Consider the following 17,842-nt stretch of genomic DNA (forward strand, 5'->3'; position numbering starts at 1 on the left):
CGATGAGAAGAAGATATCTGCGGTGGATTCTAAGACTTATGGAACTACCCAAGTAGTGATTGAAGAAGAAAGCTGCGCAAGTAGGAATGTAGATAGTCATAAACTAGGTGAGCATCTGTCATATACATACGCACAAAGGTAATATCTTAAAGACACTAAACCATAAATAACCAAACATAAAGACGTGATCAATAGATGGAAAATTTAGGTCTGATTATTTTTATACCTTATTAGACACGGTGCGACTTTATTTTCCCAACTTATTTTAATTTGAATGAAAAAAGAGAGCATTTCAAAAGTGACAACATTTACATTAGACAATTTCTCAAAGCACACCAATTATAAGCATAGCCTGTTACAAAAGCTGACAGAAATCACCCTGAATGAGGAAATGCCCAAATTTGTCACTTTTGAAATGCTCTGTTTATGCGCAGTATAATTTCGATTTGCATAGCGCAGTCTTAGGCATGACCAACGGTGCATTTTCATGTCTATACTTAGAATGTGAATATCAAAAAATCACCAGGGCGGACGGGGTCAGTCAGGGATCAGCACCTTACTCTTTTCAAAACTGACTGCGATATTTCACTAACCTTTGAACCCTTCGTAACTTAAGTATCCGTTCGTAAAGTTACGAATACCCAATACTAGACGTAGTTTTACGAAGGGTCCTTGTAGTAAATCCCTACTACTTATACGAAGAGCAGGGTACCGTTCGTAGGCAAGTTTAGTAATGATGGAACTTACGACTCGTCGTAAGTTACAAACGATTTCGAAATGAAATTTTTCCCTGTCCCTGTACAAAGTTCGATGACCTCTACCCGCCATCTTGGAATAAAATTTAATTTGGCCCCTATCCAAATTTGTTAAGCATATCAAGAGCTACATCTGTGCCAATTTTGGGGCTTTTCACTTAAAGTGCGCAATATGTTTGCTATGATTCACCATTCTGCAGCACTACATACAATAGCTCATGTTTATCATCATGATCATAAGACAGTTATGAAACTCATATTGTAACTGTTTATGTCTGTCCCATCCTCGTGATGTTTTGTTAGCCTCGCTTGTGCAAGAATATAACCGCAAGGGAGTTATAGAATAAAATAAATGCAACTTTCATCAAACTGAAATTCTTTTTTAAAAACTTTTGTTGTCGTCCTTGATTGTATCCACATTCATAATACAGTTCACGCTTGTACTGCATGACCTGTTGTGAACACATTACTAATTCCAAAAATATATGGAAATTATATTATAAACAGACCAGTAGATACAAGTAGACCTACTAATGTAAGGCATATTGGATAGCCTAAGGGAAATAAGTACATATTTGGAAGATTATTCCTGCCTTAAAGGTGAAATAACGACTTGTCGTAAGTTACAAACAATTTCGAGACGAAAATTTTTTCCTTGTACAAAGTTTGATGACCTCTACCCGCCATCTTGGAATAAAATTTAAATTGGCCCCTATCCAAATTTGTTAAGCATAATTATCGAGACCTACATCTGTGCACATTTTCGGGCTTTTCACTTAAGGTGCGCAATATGTTTGATATGATTCACCATTTTGCAGCACTACATACAATAATTGTAACAAAGGTCATGTTCTCACCCAATGACCCAATATTTTTTACATTTTGCTCTCACCGAATGCCAAATTTCATGCTCTCACCCAATGACCCCGTATTTTTTACATTTTGCTCTCACCGAATGCCCCTTACTGCGAAAGTGCCAGCCCTACACCTATATCCATTTCATATTGAAGTGCCCCCCCCCCTCCTCCCCCCGGGGGTATGGTCCTGGTTCTGATCAAAGGAATCACAAATTGTTCCTTTAGTAACTAAGCAAAGCATGGCTTTAATTTTATGATAATGATCTCATACACAACAATCTTTACTATTTGATGCTTCATTCTATCTGACAGCTATCACGGATCGACTTTTGATGTCATTCTCCATATTTCACAACACCGAAAAGATATTCTCCACGGGATCGTCATCTTCGATGTTAGGTGCACTTAACGGTATCAGAGTGCTTAGTATGTGGTGGGTGATACTGGGTCATTCTATACAATTCCCGTTTGGATATCGTTATGGTAAGGAATTAAGTAATATTATAATTTATAATCTTATTGGAACGTTGGATCTAATGGGTGTTTTTTGTGTGTGTGTTTTTTTTGGGCCAAAAATGATTATCAAGTGAATCCATCTGTCCATTGTGAAATTCGCGGGGGGTAGTCAGCAGACAGGTGTAATGTATGTATGCTCAACCCTTTTGACCTCAATTTTTCTGTAAATATGGTCGATCTTTTTGCCTAGTTCAGGATTCAGGTACACGGAAAAAAGTACAAGTTTCAATGTTAATTTCTATTGTGTGTGTGTTTGCAATTTGTTTTTAACAAAATATATTCAGATAACCCGGCATATCTTTTTTCACTGACCGATAAGACGGCATTTATGGCGGTACTTAATGGCACCTTCTCTGTGGATACTTTCTTTTTATTGAGGTACGTACATGACGAGTGCGAATCTTGGCATAGGCTATCGCTTGCTCATTTCTTTCTCGTTCCCCCTCTCTCTCCCTCTGCTTCTCTCTCCTATCTCTCTCTTTCTGTTTATCATATTTTTATGATGTTACCCAGTGGTATTATATCTTCGAATTTTGTCGGTGGAGGAGTCCATGTTGAGAATCGGCGGCAAAACTAATAATTCTGCTTTAAATCATTTACAACTACATGAACGCAGGGAGAGCGAAACGACCAAATTTCGTGGGGGTAGCTACGCCGCCGGTGCTACCAATGCATGAAGCAGTTGGTGTATTAAATAAATATTGATTTAGTGTTATGTAATTTCAGTGGTTTTCTGGTGACATATCTGACGCTTAAAGAGCTAAGGAAGACGTCTGGACGTATCAACTGGTTTCTATTTTATTTCCATCGTTTCTGGCGCATAACGCCCTTGTACATGGTAACACTGGCAATATTTGCTACGTTGACTCCGTATCTCGGCAAAGGAGGAGGAAAAGATGATTTATTAAAATCAACAAGTGAGGCATGTCAGAAGTACTGGTGGGCGAATCTTCTTTATATCAGCAATCTCTATCCATTCCCAGGAAATCTGAACGATCAGGTAAGTCGCATAGGTCTAGGCTAGTTTGAGAGTACTACATTATGAGAGGACAGTGTAAAACCTTGATAATGTGTAAGAGCTGGACAGTGTAAGAGCTTGACCTTATCGTAATGTGCAATGTGTAAATACGTATCTCTTTCATAAAGACTGCACAAAAAGTAACGCAGCTGTTATAAATACGCCTATAGTGTTAGAACTAATAATTGTGTTCACAATATTTCAGCATTTACGCGCATTTTGATACCCTATTTATCTAATTTCATTCAATATTAACAACACAGTAGTATTTTAAAAGAAAAATGCCCGAATTTAAAAGTTGCAGCTATTTGTATTGATTTGAAGTCAACGCGAAGTGTTTTACGTGCCACAATGCTTGCGTAATAACCATTGATTGTTGTAAACTGCAACTTTTAAATTCGGGTATTTTTCTTTAAAAGCACTACTGTGTTGTTGATATTGAAGGACATTTGACAAATGGGATATCAAAAACAGCTGCGTTATTTTTTGTGCAGACTTTAGATTGTTGCATTACCTTTTAGAAACAAGTTAAAAACCTTTTTATCAGTGATTAAAACACAATGTCTGTTCCGACCATGGTGTTCCGACCTGGAGGTGGTAAAAAAAATAAACATTGAGCGGCCGTTTTGTGACTCAAGAAGAGATCGCACCACTAACTAAAGGCCAATTAAACTCCCGGATTAAACTACACAGAACACAGGTCCGAGCCGTAATTTAATAATGATAAAACGTACTTGAAATGTGAAAGTTTGGTATCACATTAAAGCTGATCATAAGTAGAACTTGTAGAACTTTTACTTTTATCTGTATATCATGCTTCTTTTGCTATTTTGCCGCGAAGAAAAAACGTGCCAAAACTTCATCTTTGAACAAACAAATGTGGAAATTTTATCAGGCTACTTCTTGTCGGAAGCCATACTGGTATCAATTTCTAATCGCTCTCTAAGCAAAGATAATGTTCATTGACTTTACAACCGTATGACAAAACGGGCGAAAATAGTAACTTTTTGCACAAGATTTGCAATTTTAAGAGAATTGGTCATCGCTCATTGCAATGAATCTAGTGTGTAGACAATATAAGTGTGCTGTTTCTTAATAATGACATAAAATTTGCAAAATATTGTAAGAATCAATCGAGGTTTTGTCTTTTAAAACTTACATCTTGGTCAAAAAGTGTGCATGAATAGGCCGTTTTCAACAGATTTACCACATTCGCCTTGCTATAAACATTGAATTGCGTCATCTGTTGACATCAAGTGTTAGTTTTCTGATTGGATGAAGGGAACATTCGGGGTTTTGACAAAAACCAATCACAGATGCCGTATTTCCTACTAGTCACCAGCTAGAGGCTCACGCAGCTCTTATGATGCTATGCACTCAACCGTGTAGTGTAAACACAGACTGTGTAGAGACAAGGCATTGTTAGGCTAACTTTGCTTGGACAAATTTGTGTACTCAGGTGTATCGAGGTGGAAACTGTGAATAGATGAGTTTATAAGAGAAAAGTTTTGTAGCCAAACCTTTTGATATGAAATCAGATAAAAATGTATGGATTTTGAATACACGTTTAGAAAATAGAGCCGTAATATGTTCAGATAAGCGGTGGACTATTTTAACAGCATTGTGCATAAAACGTGGAATGGTTTGGTGGTATGCCCCCAGAATGGTTCACAATTCGGTACATCTGTAATCCGGTGTAGAAGTAGTGATATAGCAGGATTGATTACCATAGCAATGGGTTTGCACTATTTTTGAATGTATTTCCCCGCTCTATTCGCTGCAGAAGTGACGTAATAATCGGATTAACTACCATAGCAATAGATGAATACGGTTTTTGACTATATCGCCCTGCACTACAACGTTCAGGCGTTACCTATACATTGAACCATATCATGCTGATCACTCGCACCTGTAAGATTTGGTATCATGCTGGTCACTCGCACCTGTAAGATCCAGGGAACTTGGATCTCCGGGAATTGCGACTGAAAAAGGTCAAGATTCACACAAGTGGTATATCATCTACGATCTGAATTGACATAGGTCAGTTTATTTCCCGGCATTTATCAATATGATAAAATATTAATACAGTAAACATGGTCATCTTCGATGTTAGGTGCACTTAACGGTATCAGAGTGCTTAGTATGTGGTGGTTGATACTGGGTCATTCTATGCAATTCCCGTTTGGATATCGTTATGGTAAGTATTCTGTAGTAAATCAGTTATACCAAGTAACTGATGAGGCAATAAATTTGAGGATATCAATCACAGACGTGGCTTTTTACTTCCGCAAATAGCTGTTGGTGGTACATATCTCTTCTCAAATTGTGACCTAGGTCCCGACATTTAACCCTGTGCAGTCTCATCCCCCTGTTAGTATCCTTGAAAAGAGCGGTATTGTATTCAATCTATGATTGCAGATGAGTACAACCTGCTTGTAGTGCAGGGCGATATAGTCAAAATTGTATTCATCTATTGCTATGGTAGTTAATCCGATTTATTACGTCACTTCTTCAGCGAATAAGCAGGATGCACTAATCACCTGTGTATGTGTGCAATGGAGATTGACTAAAATAGATGGTATTCAATACTACGTCACTCATGACAGGTAAGACGGGGCAATTCGCATGATAATGCAATAAAACGTGTGATAGGTATGAATGGTTATGGAATCGATCTAGAGACCTATCCCTCTGTCATCTTAAGCTATCTTAGAACTCCAACATGGCTGCCATTTCAATTGTTATACCGTTCCGATTGGTTTATTGCATACACTCTATACCGCTATTTTCAAAGACACTAATGTTACAGGCGTATTAGTGATCAGCATGATGTGAAAATTCTACAGAATTACGATCCAGGTTTTTTTATCCCTGTTCTTGATCATATATGTCTAGTACAGGACAATGCATTCAAAAATAGTGTAAACCCATTGCTATGGTAATTAATCCTGTTACGTCACTACTTCTACGGAGAATAGTCAGTTCTGTTCTAGCCACGTAAACTTGATCCATTTCTTTTCTTTTCGTTTTTTGCAGTGTATGGCATGGAGTTGGTACCTTTCAAACGACATGCAGTTCTTTATCATTAGTCCGTTTATTATCTATTGCTTGTACAAGTAAGTAGGCCCTATATACCGATACAATATATTGGGCTTAATAATGATAATGATAAAATTATTAATATATTATTATTAATTATAATGCAATTTATATCAGGCCGTAATTCGCGAAGCGAAAACTGGAAGCGCGGACGATTGTGTAGCTAGCCTATACAATCGTTCTTGCTTTCAGTTTTCTTGCTTCCAGCTGGATTGGCAGGGGGGCCGGCCAAGATTAGAGATCTTGCGAAATGACGTTACTTTAACTTTGCTTTAACGTCTAGAGGATTATAGAGGATTATGTATTCAAAACCACCTTGGTTTTGAATACATAATCTCTATAATCCTCTAGACGTTAAAGATTAAAGTTAAAGTAACTTCATTCGCAAGCTCTCTATTGACTGAATTTTGACGTCGTCATTGGTTTTACACGTAAACACAAAAATGTCTCAAATTATTCCAAAACTGTACGTATGTTATTAAGCACTATTTTATCAGTCTAAATCCGTTGAGGTTCGACAGTGAACCTCATTGTAAGTACTGTTTTTTTTAATGTTTTGTATGAATAACGCACGGTATGTTTATGATATATACCTAAAATTTCCACCCATTGTGTATCACGGTTAGCGTGGTGTAATGGTAAAGTTGTCGCCTGCGATGCAGAGGGTCCCGAGATCGAGTCCCGCTCACTACCGGCTATAATTTTTTTTTTTCACATTCATTTTGAATCCAAAAATATTTATTTTTATGTGAAAATTTATACATTCACTGAGAAATATATTTTGTGCATTTTTTTCTGTAACGGGGCCAATAGAGTTAAAAACACAACTCGGCACGGGGCGTCCAATGTCCAGGCAGTGTTGCCGTCATATTGTCTGTTTCAAATTGGATGCTTATTGGTCTCAGTCGGGGTCTCGCTATAAGTTTTAAAAATAGCTCGACCAATAATATATGCTCAATCGATCCTATTTTATGTCAAAATTGCGATCAATAACATTTATCCACTTATCGAAGAATAATTTTGCACCGATAAAGAATATTGCGCTTGTAAAAGAAAATTTGGAGAAAAAGCATTTGAATTTTGCATTTCCGCGGGTTTTGAGGAATTTTGATATTTAGAAAAAAGGCTATTGAGTAATTCGGGAAAAAAAGTACAAATGGCACCAAACGTCATGTCGTATAAAGTATATTGTACACGGAAATCGCATTCAAAAATTCAAGTCAATTGGTACGTACGTATTTTTCCCAGTTCCCTAGTCCAAAATGGCCTACCTCTGGCCCTGGTTTGGGGACTCGTCTATAAGCAGAGTTGCATTTAGATGACGTTTTACAATAGTTTATTTGGCCGTTGCTCATGTAACTTTGAAACCAAAACCCAAAGTTTGAGCATGAAGTGCCGCCTGTTGGAGTTTCAAACTTGAATATTTTCTTATAAGCATATTATGTTGGGTTTTTTTTTCACATTTAGATCCAGCAAATTGGGAGTTAGTTTACTTGGCTTGCTGTGTGGTGTATCATTTGGTTCTACGGCTTACGTATGCTGGTATTGGGGACTTCCAGCATTTGGATCCACCACCCCGTGAGTGGTTAATAGAGTTTTTGAACCACATTTCGGAATTGTTTCTATTAAAACAAATCGCATTTTAACTCATTATAAAATGTACCTTTTACAATGTTTACGATTTTTTAGAAGTTCATAATTTGTAATAATATTTAAGTTCCTTCCTATCATTCTTAACTTCATCCTCCCTCACTTACTCACTCACTCACTCACCCGGTCACTCACTCACTCACTCATCCCTTACTCACTCTCATTCGCGTAACTTGCTTACCTGCTTGCTTACTTACTTACTTATTTACTTATTTACTTATTTACTTACTAACTTACTTATGACGTATTTACTTATTTACTTACTAACTTACTTACTTACTTATTTACCCATTTACCTATTTACCCATTTACCCATTTACCTATTTATTCATTTACCCATTTACCGATTTACCTATTTGTGACGTGTCATGTCAAAAGGAGACACTTTTGGGCAGGATCGTAAATGGAGAAATAGCCAAAAATCTGCCCGCGGGTGATTTTTTTACAATTTGGGTTTGTTGCGAATTTGTGATGTTATTAATGTTAAAAATATTGTCTGATAGTTTCAGACCCATATATAACTAGCATCTTGTATTTTTGGAGACATTTTTCAAGGCAATTCCTACTCTCAACATTGTCAATAATATTTTTAAAGGCCGATATCTCAATTTCCAATTTTATAATACCATAACTTACAAACTCAATATCTTCGCTTAGGAATGTCCGATTACATTGGGAAAAACGGCATTGTGGAGCAAAATATCTCTATATTAAAGATATGTAAAAATCTCCAAATTGATAACCTGCCCAAAAGTGTCTCCTTTTGACATGACACGTCACATTTACCTATTTACCTATTACCTACTTACTTACTTACTTACTTACTTACTTACTTACTTACTTACTTACTTACTTACTTACTTACTTACTTACTTACTTACAAGGTATTACAACAATCGTACAACTACAACTCCCGGAATTGAGGAATCCGATGACTTCATTTACGGCAAACCATATGTCCGTATTCAAGTGTATCTCGTTGGTATGATGCTGGGATATATTATATACAAGATGAATGGCAAACCTTATAAGCTGAACAAGGTAACTATTAGATTAGAGTTTGAAACGTTTATCCAACCCTTTTGAGTACTTAAATAAGTTTTGATGCATTTTATGGAAAGTGCTATAGAGCATCTGATACAATCCGCTTTCCAGTCTGGAGGTCCTATTGCTCCTGCCTCATACTACAGATCTCATTGCATCCAAGTTGCTGTAGGCTTCTGGGAGAAGGTTATTCATAGTGTCACAGACCAGGGGTTTGGGGAAATTGATAATACTATAGTCTGCCTTGCGACGAAAGCAGATAAATCCCTGGCCGTGGGTAGCGTGGCCTTAATTTGGGGATGTGACCAAATAAATTAAACATTAATATTATGATTCAACAACTCAAATGTACAAAGTCTGAAAAGATTTTAAGTTGCAACATTTTAATAACAACATTTATATTTTTAGTCAATAGGTACATAAAATGGCCAAAATTTGACACATATGAAATGTCGATACCGATGCAGACAAGTCCAGGACACCCAACAATAAACACAAATTATTTCTTTTCGTATACATGTAAATATATTTATGGCAATCACGTACACAAGACAATGTTTGCATATTAATTGAACAACAATAAATTACCGTAATAAAAACATTCTTCTCCAATCAAGACCTTTCCAAAATGCTTAAATTACTTAAATACAAATTCCATAAAATGGTGTTCATCATCGCAAACATGTTTTAATGAACATCATCGCAACGATTTTTCAATGAACATCATTGCGAATATTTTTCAATGAACATCACGAACAATTTTATTGAACATCCAAATGATCGAACTAAACTATTCAAATGATCCAAGTGTAAAAATCATCTAAATAATCGAATCTAATCACTCAAATAATCACAATAAATCATCCAAATGATCGAATTTAACCATTCAAAAATTTATAATAAACCATCCCAATTATCGAAATTGCGCAGACGACAAATTTCTTGGTGTCTGGCTGTTTGACAAGCTTTCTTGTAATCTTTACATCGGTCACATATACAAAAAAATGCTTGCACAATTATTGGCTTCATTCATAGATATTTTTGATCAGTAACACCCCACCCCAACCCATGTCAGCATCGGTCCCTGGTTCGCTCCATTCTAGGGTATGGTTGTACTACTTGGCATCCTCTAAACATATCCCTTATCATGGAGTCTACTCAACGATTCGCCTGTCGAGTCATTCTTCAGTCTTGGAATCCTTTTCCATGAGGACCTTCTCTTCAATTCAGACTCACTTTAAAATATTTCCCAATCTTTGTTCTTCTCCCAATCCTTTCAATCCTCGATCACCATAGACCCAGTCGTCTGCGCAATATCAATTCATACGCTCTTGTAGTTCCTTCCACCTTCCACGTTTGCCTCCTCCATTTGGGATTATCTCACTGAGGCTATTGTCAATACAACTTCCCTCCAGGCCTTCAAATTTGCATCCAACCCCACCTCCTTTGCTAGTTCTCTTTTCATGGTATGGTTTTTATTTTATAATTGCTTATATGTATTTTCTAGTAATGTTTTGATTTTATCATTGTAAGGGTAATCCTTCGATTTTATTGACTTATTTCAATATTGGATCTGCCTGGGTTTATATAAATAAATAAATGTTCCGTTGGGTCGTATGTAATACTGAATGTAACTTGTATTTCCCTAGTTTGTTAACATCTTGGGCTGGACTGTATCAGCGGCTTTAGCATGTAGCGCAATCTATGGACTTAAAGCTACCGGACCAGATACGGAGCAGTGGCTTTCTATCGCTTACAACTGTCTAAGTAGATTTACTTTTGCTGTTGGCGTATCGTGGGTTATGTTTGCGTGTATAACAGGCAATGGTGGTATGTTGATAATAAAATTATAATATTATATATTGCAGGATCAATGACTTATCAAAGAACATGGTTTTCTTCGAGCATTTTGCTGAAGCTGTATAATCAAATTTTTTGTACCCTTTAAATTGTGAAAATTTCCTCTAAAGGGGTATAATGCATTCTTTAGGGGGTACTTTTGGAAGACCTTTTTAACAATGTGTGTTTCAATTTTGGCGTTTTGACGCTACGTCTTAACGGCGACATTCAAATGATTTCTACGATCCCGGACTACCACGAGGTTATTCATAGTAGAAATAAGGGTATGGGGATATGGGGCAGATTCGGGGTGCATTTTTAGGTTTATTGATGACCCTCAATTTCATGAAAAGAAAACGAAAATTAAAATCTTTTCAAAAAGTGTTTAAAAGTAAATTGATAAATATTTTGATAGGATGGTCCATACAATCATAAAGGTTGACGCCTGTATGTGGGTTTCTGACCAAATTAACCTCACATTGGCCATTAAAACCTAAAAAGTGCCAATTTTGTGTCGACTTTATTCCACTTAATAATTATGGTGGGAGGGTAAAATTGGGGGAGGGGCAGGAATTTGTTGGCGAGCTGAAAGGGAGGTAAACAATTTTTAGTAAGGAGAGAGGGGGCAGCAAGCAATTTTGGCACACATTTTTGAGGCGCCTTTTAAATAAAACGCTCTAAAAGGCTTAGGAAAACAGTACAAAAACGCTTAAATATGCTAAGGGGGGACAAAGATTTTTTGGCAGGCCGAGAAGGGGGCAAGCGGTTTTTGGCGGGTCGATGGGGGGTTGGCAGGTGATTTTTGCAAGCCGTTTTGGTCGGTCGGCCACTAAACCAGGATTTCTATTTCTGTCTTCTTTTTTTCTTCTTCTTTTTTTTTCTTTTTTGTCGCCAACGGAATGATATTTTGTTTTTCCAGTATTGGAGGACATTTTGGAGGTTATTTTCTAATAACATTATGTAATTTAATTACTTTTCAGGTTATATCAACAGTTTCTTATCGTGGAATTTCTGGAATCCATTAGCCAGACTGAATTTCGCTGCGTATTTGGTGCATCCAATAATCATCTTCCAGGTTATCTTGACCAAGAAAGCCCTATTGCATTTCACTTACGTGGAAATGGTCAGTATTGATTCAAAGATTCAACTTTTTAAAACTTTTTGTAATGAACAACTAAAAAAGGTGACTTACTCATGTTTTAGTGACGTTTCACCACTACACTATAGTTTCATCAGACTGGCAATTTATCACATCAGGCTGTTACCTTTTATGGACAACAGGAAACACCGTAGAGGGCGTGATGAGCCTATGTTTAAAGTGTCATGTCCTTTTCTGTGTATCCAAATGGCTTCTCTCAGCTACCTGGTAGTCTTCTTCAGCTTCACGATCAATTTAGAGTCCTCACCTAGGTTTCATTATCATTGAGGTATAGGACTTTTTATTTTTTCGGAGAAGAGCAGGTACGGCAACTACTTGATTATATTTCTACATGTTCATACTACATACTCTGAAAATTTTAGAAAATTCGCACGGGTCCGTTTTTTTTAAATCACATTTTTGTTCCTAAAATGGGGGTTATAGCGCCCTCAACGGGCACTCTCTCCAAAGGGCTACATGTAAAGACCAGTTATAGACAAATGGCCATAAAATAAAACGGACTCGTTCATTTTTCCTCAAATTTTTGCATATGATGTAGTTTTAACATCTGGAATGTAATGCACGTGGTGTCGTTGCTGCTCTTCTAAATTCATTTATAAAATATCCTCCCTAGACCAAGTCCAAGTGATTTGTAGAAGCCACGTGATCAGTGATGGCAGATTTGTGAATGTCTGTGACAGAAGATTTGAAGCATAATGGTTTGCAGACTTAACACGGTTTGGAAATAATTTCTTCATATTTTTTTGGTGTTATCTGTCGTTTACATATCCTTCCTAAAACACAAAAGTGCGAACACCTAAAAATTTAGGACATGTTACAAAACTATATTTTCTAGAATTTCAGAGAATACTTTAAATATTGGCCGGTTATTTTTCACACAATGACGTTAACTAGGCAATGTGCTATTACCTATAATAGGACAATGTCCTATTACCTATAACATACACTAAAACACCAAAGTGCGAATATTTCCAAACACCTAAATTAGCTAAAAATTTAGGACATCATGTTACAAAACTATATTTTCTAGAATTTCAGAGACTACTGTAAATATTGGCTGGTTATTTTTCACACATTGACGTTAACTAGGCAATTGCCTATACTTCTTACATACACTACTTGTAGAGGTCACGCATCAATTGTGAGAGCTCTGTGTATTGTGTATAGGAAAACGGACAGTAACTGCAGTATGTTTGGTTTTCTCACTGTCATCTTTTCTGTGAGATAAGTTTTGTCTTAAGAGTGGAACTATCTTCTTTGACTCTTTTCAATCTGGGTCAAGTGATCAACGCTTCGGTCAACTACCAGGTGACTAAAATATCCGCAGAAACGGACATGACACTCTAAACAAGGACGAGGGGGCCTACGCACTCAACAACATCTTTGACCAACTCATCACGCCCTCTACGCTGCTTTCTGTTGTCCATAAAAGGAAACAGTCTGATGTGATGAGTTGCCCGTCTGATGAAACCACTAGTGTAGTGGCAAAACGTCACTAAAACGAGAGTAGATCACGTTCGTTTTTAGTTGGAATTGATCATAACGAACAAACCTCACAGTATGTAAAGCACCCGACATAGCTCTACAATATATGTAACCAAAGATTCCACGTCAATAAACATAATGATGCTGGTTATTCTGTCTGATGTATTAAAACATCCTGTTTCAAATTACAATGGAATGTTTTCACATTAAAATTCCTGATAAAATGTTGAAGAAAGACAGGATTGTTTCTACGATATTGAAAAGTTATGCTTATGTATACATTGCTTGGTAATTCTCGCTTGGCAACTTTTTAAAATGTTTAAAATGTGAACCAACATGGACTAAAATATATAAAATAAAAGATAATAATGTATGTTTTGTCTTATTTGTGAAATATCGGGCGAATATAGCTATTTACATGACCCGACGTGAATTTTGTGAGCATTTTGATCTAAAGGTACATTATTTATTTTAATTTATTGCATTAATTTTGCAAAATTACCTTTCTTTTTCCAAACAAACTAACGGTGACTTTTATTTTATTTTACCACAGAGCTACTGGTTTATCGCAAATATGGTTGCATCCTACGCATGCGCATATATTTTATCACTATTGGTAGAATCACCTACAGTTGGTATAGAGAAGGCTTTTCTCGGTAGACCGTCACCTGCTAAGAAAGAAAAAGATGTTAGTGCAAAAGACTAAAACTCTACCAGATTGAATGTGGAAGAGAAGGATATATCACAGAAACTAAACAACATTTGTGCTTTAAATGACATAGATTTTGTCGTCATAACACTAATCATAACAATAATAGTAAGACAGAAATAATAAAGCAAGACAGAAAAGGAAACAGAAATGAACCATGTTATGATTCCGTTTCGCAAAATACAAAAGTGCAAAGCTGAGAAATGATGACAATGCTTCAATGTGTGCATTATTTTACTTTTATTAAGCATAGCACATGGCGCTATGTTCTTTATTAAGTTCTTATGGGTTCTTTATTAAAGGTTCCTTAAAGGTTCTTCAAGCTTAAGGTTCTACATATATCCTTTTTCTTGACTAAAGAACCTTTTGTTGGTTCTACAAAGAACCCTTTGGTTTTCCACAGGGTTCGTTCTTTGTAGAACCACAAACGCTCTTTACCCATGAAAATGGTTATTTGTAGAACCTTATGCTTGAAGAACATTTAAGGAACCCTTATTGAATAACCAAGAAAATGGATTTGTAGCTATATGCTTTTCACTTTTTTTTTTTCTTTTTCAAATTAGTTTGAAAGTCCCTACGCCTATTTAAATCTTTAAGGTTCTTTATAGAACCTTAGCATTGTATAGGGTGCTGTATACGGGACACAAAGGGTGTTAGGGTGTTATCGTGTAGGTCCAATGTCAAATATTTTACATATTTGCACATAGGGCAATTGTTCAAAATGGACCGAAATGCAATCGTAAATTTTCTCAAATTACTCCTCTTGGCAAACGAAATTAGAAAATAATTTGTTTAAGAAATGTATAACCTCAGAATCGGATGAAGTCATGAGTCAAAGGTTGTATTTCTATTGAACTTTGAATGCATTAATTCTGAAGGTGGACAGACATGGCAATTCAAATTGAATTGCACCAAAATTGTGAAATAAGTAAATGTTTGAGATTTATTATGTTTATGGGATAATTTCGATGAAATCAGACCATTTTTTTAAATTTGACCTCTGTGTATCAAATATTTGACATATGACCTATTATTCGATGTGATAACCCCCTGAACTAAGAACCGTAGAACTATGACAATTGACTTTTTTATTCCTAGCGAGTTTTGGCCCATTATGACCTTCGACCCCTTGTGGGAAGCATGTGGTACATATACAAATATATTATTTTAGGTGCAAGGATGCCAAAAAAGGCATTGGTTCCACTAATGTAGCAAGATAATACCCAAACACACAGCACCATACCTTAATACTGCAGATTATCTATTCAATTGAGCTTAACGTGATTGCGCATTGTGGGAAACCATATTTCCTCCTAAGCCCGTCAATAATGAGTGCAGCCTGTTCCCTGTTGGCCTCTTCCGCACGTCCACGATTGCCTCACAAGTCTCTCTGAAGATTTTTCCAACAGTGCTCTTTCCAACTTCAAATTGTTTACTCGTAGCAACAAGGTCAGAGTTTCTAGCAAGTCACCAAACTGAAATGGCAACTACATGGTACACAACTATACCGCCCTTTGTGTTGGCGGGAACATTACACTCTCAGTAGGTACATGAGCGTGTCTTGTACTTGCTTGCGGTTTATTTGGATTGATAAACAAGTATGATTGACAGTGGACTTTGCCCGTTCAAAGTTCCGTTTAAAATTCAAAGTCTATAGTCGATTTTTAATTCGGGCTTTCGCGATAAACTGGCAGATTCTAAAATTAGAATTGTCCAGTATTGAAGTACTATTATAGTTAATATGCCATTATGATATGTTGCATTCAATAATATAAGCCTGCGTATACTTTAATTTTACTGTTAATATAATTATATAAACTTTTTCATAACCATTTTATATTAGTATTTTGATGTAATAAATTATAGTATAAGTTCGAGTTCAACTGAATGCGTTCATCATGAATAATAACACATTTTTATCAAAAATCGACTATGGCATAGTCTAGAAGCCCTTCGGCAAACGCCCAACCAACTGCCATAAGCACTACCAGAGCTGTTGTTGTATAATTATGTTGTTGTAAATCAAGCAAATAATTGCGACGAAAAACAGCCCGTCGACGAGCAGCAGAAGCTTGTTTCCTTCTAAATTCCTGCATTAGGACCATTCGTTGTCGTCGGAAAATTACATGCATTTTTACATGTTGCATAGTGTCATCGCCCCGATATCTTCATGGCAGAAATCGCCATGGTAGGTTGAATCCACAGCCAAGCATGGCCATTTTGTTCCGACCTTTGAGACGCATTAATGAGCCGAGGGACATCCCGACTAAGGCTACTGACAATAGCTCGGTAATTAGCTTCTCTTTGTGTAAGCATTGGTAAGTATGGCTTGTATACGCCATGAGAGTGAGTGCTCACACTGGGGGGGGGTGTGACCTCTGTGTGTATATGCCATGTGAGTGATCGCTCACATCAGAAAATCAGAATATTTCTGTCAGTTTTGCCAGTTCAAGACGCAATGGTTCTTTCTCAAGACGCTAGCTAACGATGATAATATCCGTTGAACATTATGTTCAAGTGCAAGGAACCAAATCTGGTTTCTTTATACGAAATCATTTACGGGAGATATTCATCATTTTGTACCCCGGTATCCAAAGATTTATCGTCTGAATATCAATCGTGCATAGCACATTTACGTGTATCGATCCCGGGTATTCATTTCACTGTCTCTGGCTGTATAATGTAATTATTAACCGGGCGATGTCGGTGTGTGTTGTATACAGGTGCAAAAACTCCGCGAATATCAAGGTAACCTAGTGAACTTTGACCCCTGGGCTTTAACCGTTACCATCGCGACGGATCATGATTGGCGTTTATGAATGACGACATCATAATTGCAGTGATCTGCGTATGACCGTACATGTTTACAACACGATGAATTAAAGTGGCATCATTATACCTCAATCAATTTCTTAAATTAAATTGTAACACTTTCTACATTGTGCAATCACGAAAATCGCTGGTGCAGCAGGAAATTTGTGATTTGTTTTGCCCACCATCTGACAAGTGTGGCATGATCTGCAGTATTCCGAAAAGAAAAAACAAAAAAAATATTATAATAATAACTACAGTGTGGTAGACTTTTGGTACCACAATTTGGTACACTACCTTCCACTTTTCATCGGCAGGTGCATCAGGTGGGCGCCACTTTTTCATTAGCACCTTGTTTGTAGTATTGCAGACAGAATAATGTCCTGCTTCTTCTAGGGTCAATGCCCTTTGATTAATCTCCTAAAGTTTTGGACCATTTTGTTGCCCCAGAACTAACTTGTCATGACTTAGAGTTTTTATCAGAGAAGGACGGCTCTTGCTTACATTTTGAGAGCGTACAGAGCGAAAACGCGGAAGTGGGGTTCTGATTGGCTGAATCAAACGTCTGACAATCATAGCAACAGACCGATAATCTGATTGGCCGATTGTGCGTCAAATCGTTGGTCGGCGCAGATCGGTGCCCTTGAAGTGATCACAAAGCTCCGTGTATGTCGCTCATTAACAAGACGCTCGCGTCAATCTGAGCAATGGACTGCCGTTCTCTGATTTGGGTCTGTTGTTTCACCAATTTCTCATGATCAGAAATTGTATCACTTGTCTTGTCTTGTTATGCCCTAAAGAAGGAAGTTTATCTTCTTTCTCATTCAACTCATTCAAATATGTCTTCTCAATTGTAGCCTAAGTCATCAATTTGGTTTTCAATGTCCTCATTTGCTTCTA

At 36.9% G+C, this 17,842-nt stretch overlaps 1 protein-coding gene across 1 annotated transcript; it reads left to right on the plus strand.

The window, feature by feature from the left end:
* The first annotated feature begins 736 nt into the window (after nt 1-736).
* On the plus strand, nt 737-14,313 carry LOC140150112 (nose resistant to fluoxetine protein 6-like). Its single transcript, XM_072172116.1, has 10 exons — nt 737-755; nt 1,925-2,095; nt 2,413-2,506; nt 2,855-3,128; nt 6,183-6,262; nt 7,713-7,823; nt 8,780-8,936; nt 10,589-10,769; nt 11,759-11,901; nt 13,976-14,313. The coding sequence occupies exons 1-10, from the start codon at nt 737-739 to the stop codon at nt 14,126-14,128; spliced, it is 1,383 nt and encodes a 460-aa protein (XP_072028217.1). The 3' UTR covers nt 14,129-14,313.
* The last annotated feature ends 3,529 nt before the right edge of the window (nt 14,314-17,842 follow it).

This window comes from Amphiura filiformis, chromosome 4 (assembly GCF_039555335.1).
Source record: "Amphiura filiformis chromosome 4, Afil_fr2py, whole genome shotgun sequence".
Classification (NCBI taxonomy): Eukaryota; Metazoa; Echinodermata; class Ophiuroidea; order Amphilepidida; family Amphiuridae; genus Amphiura; species Amphiura filiformis.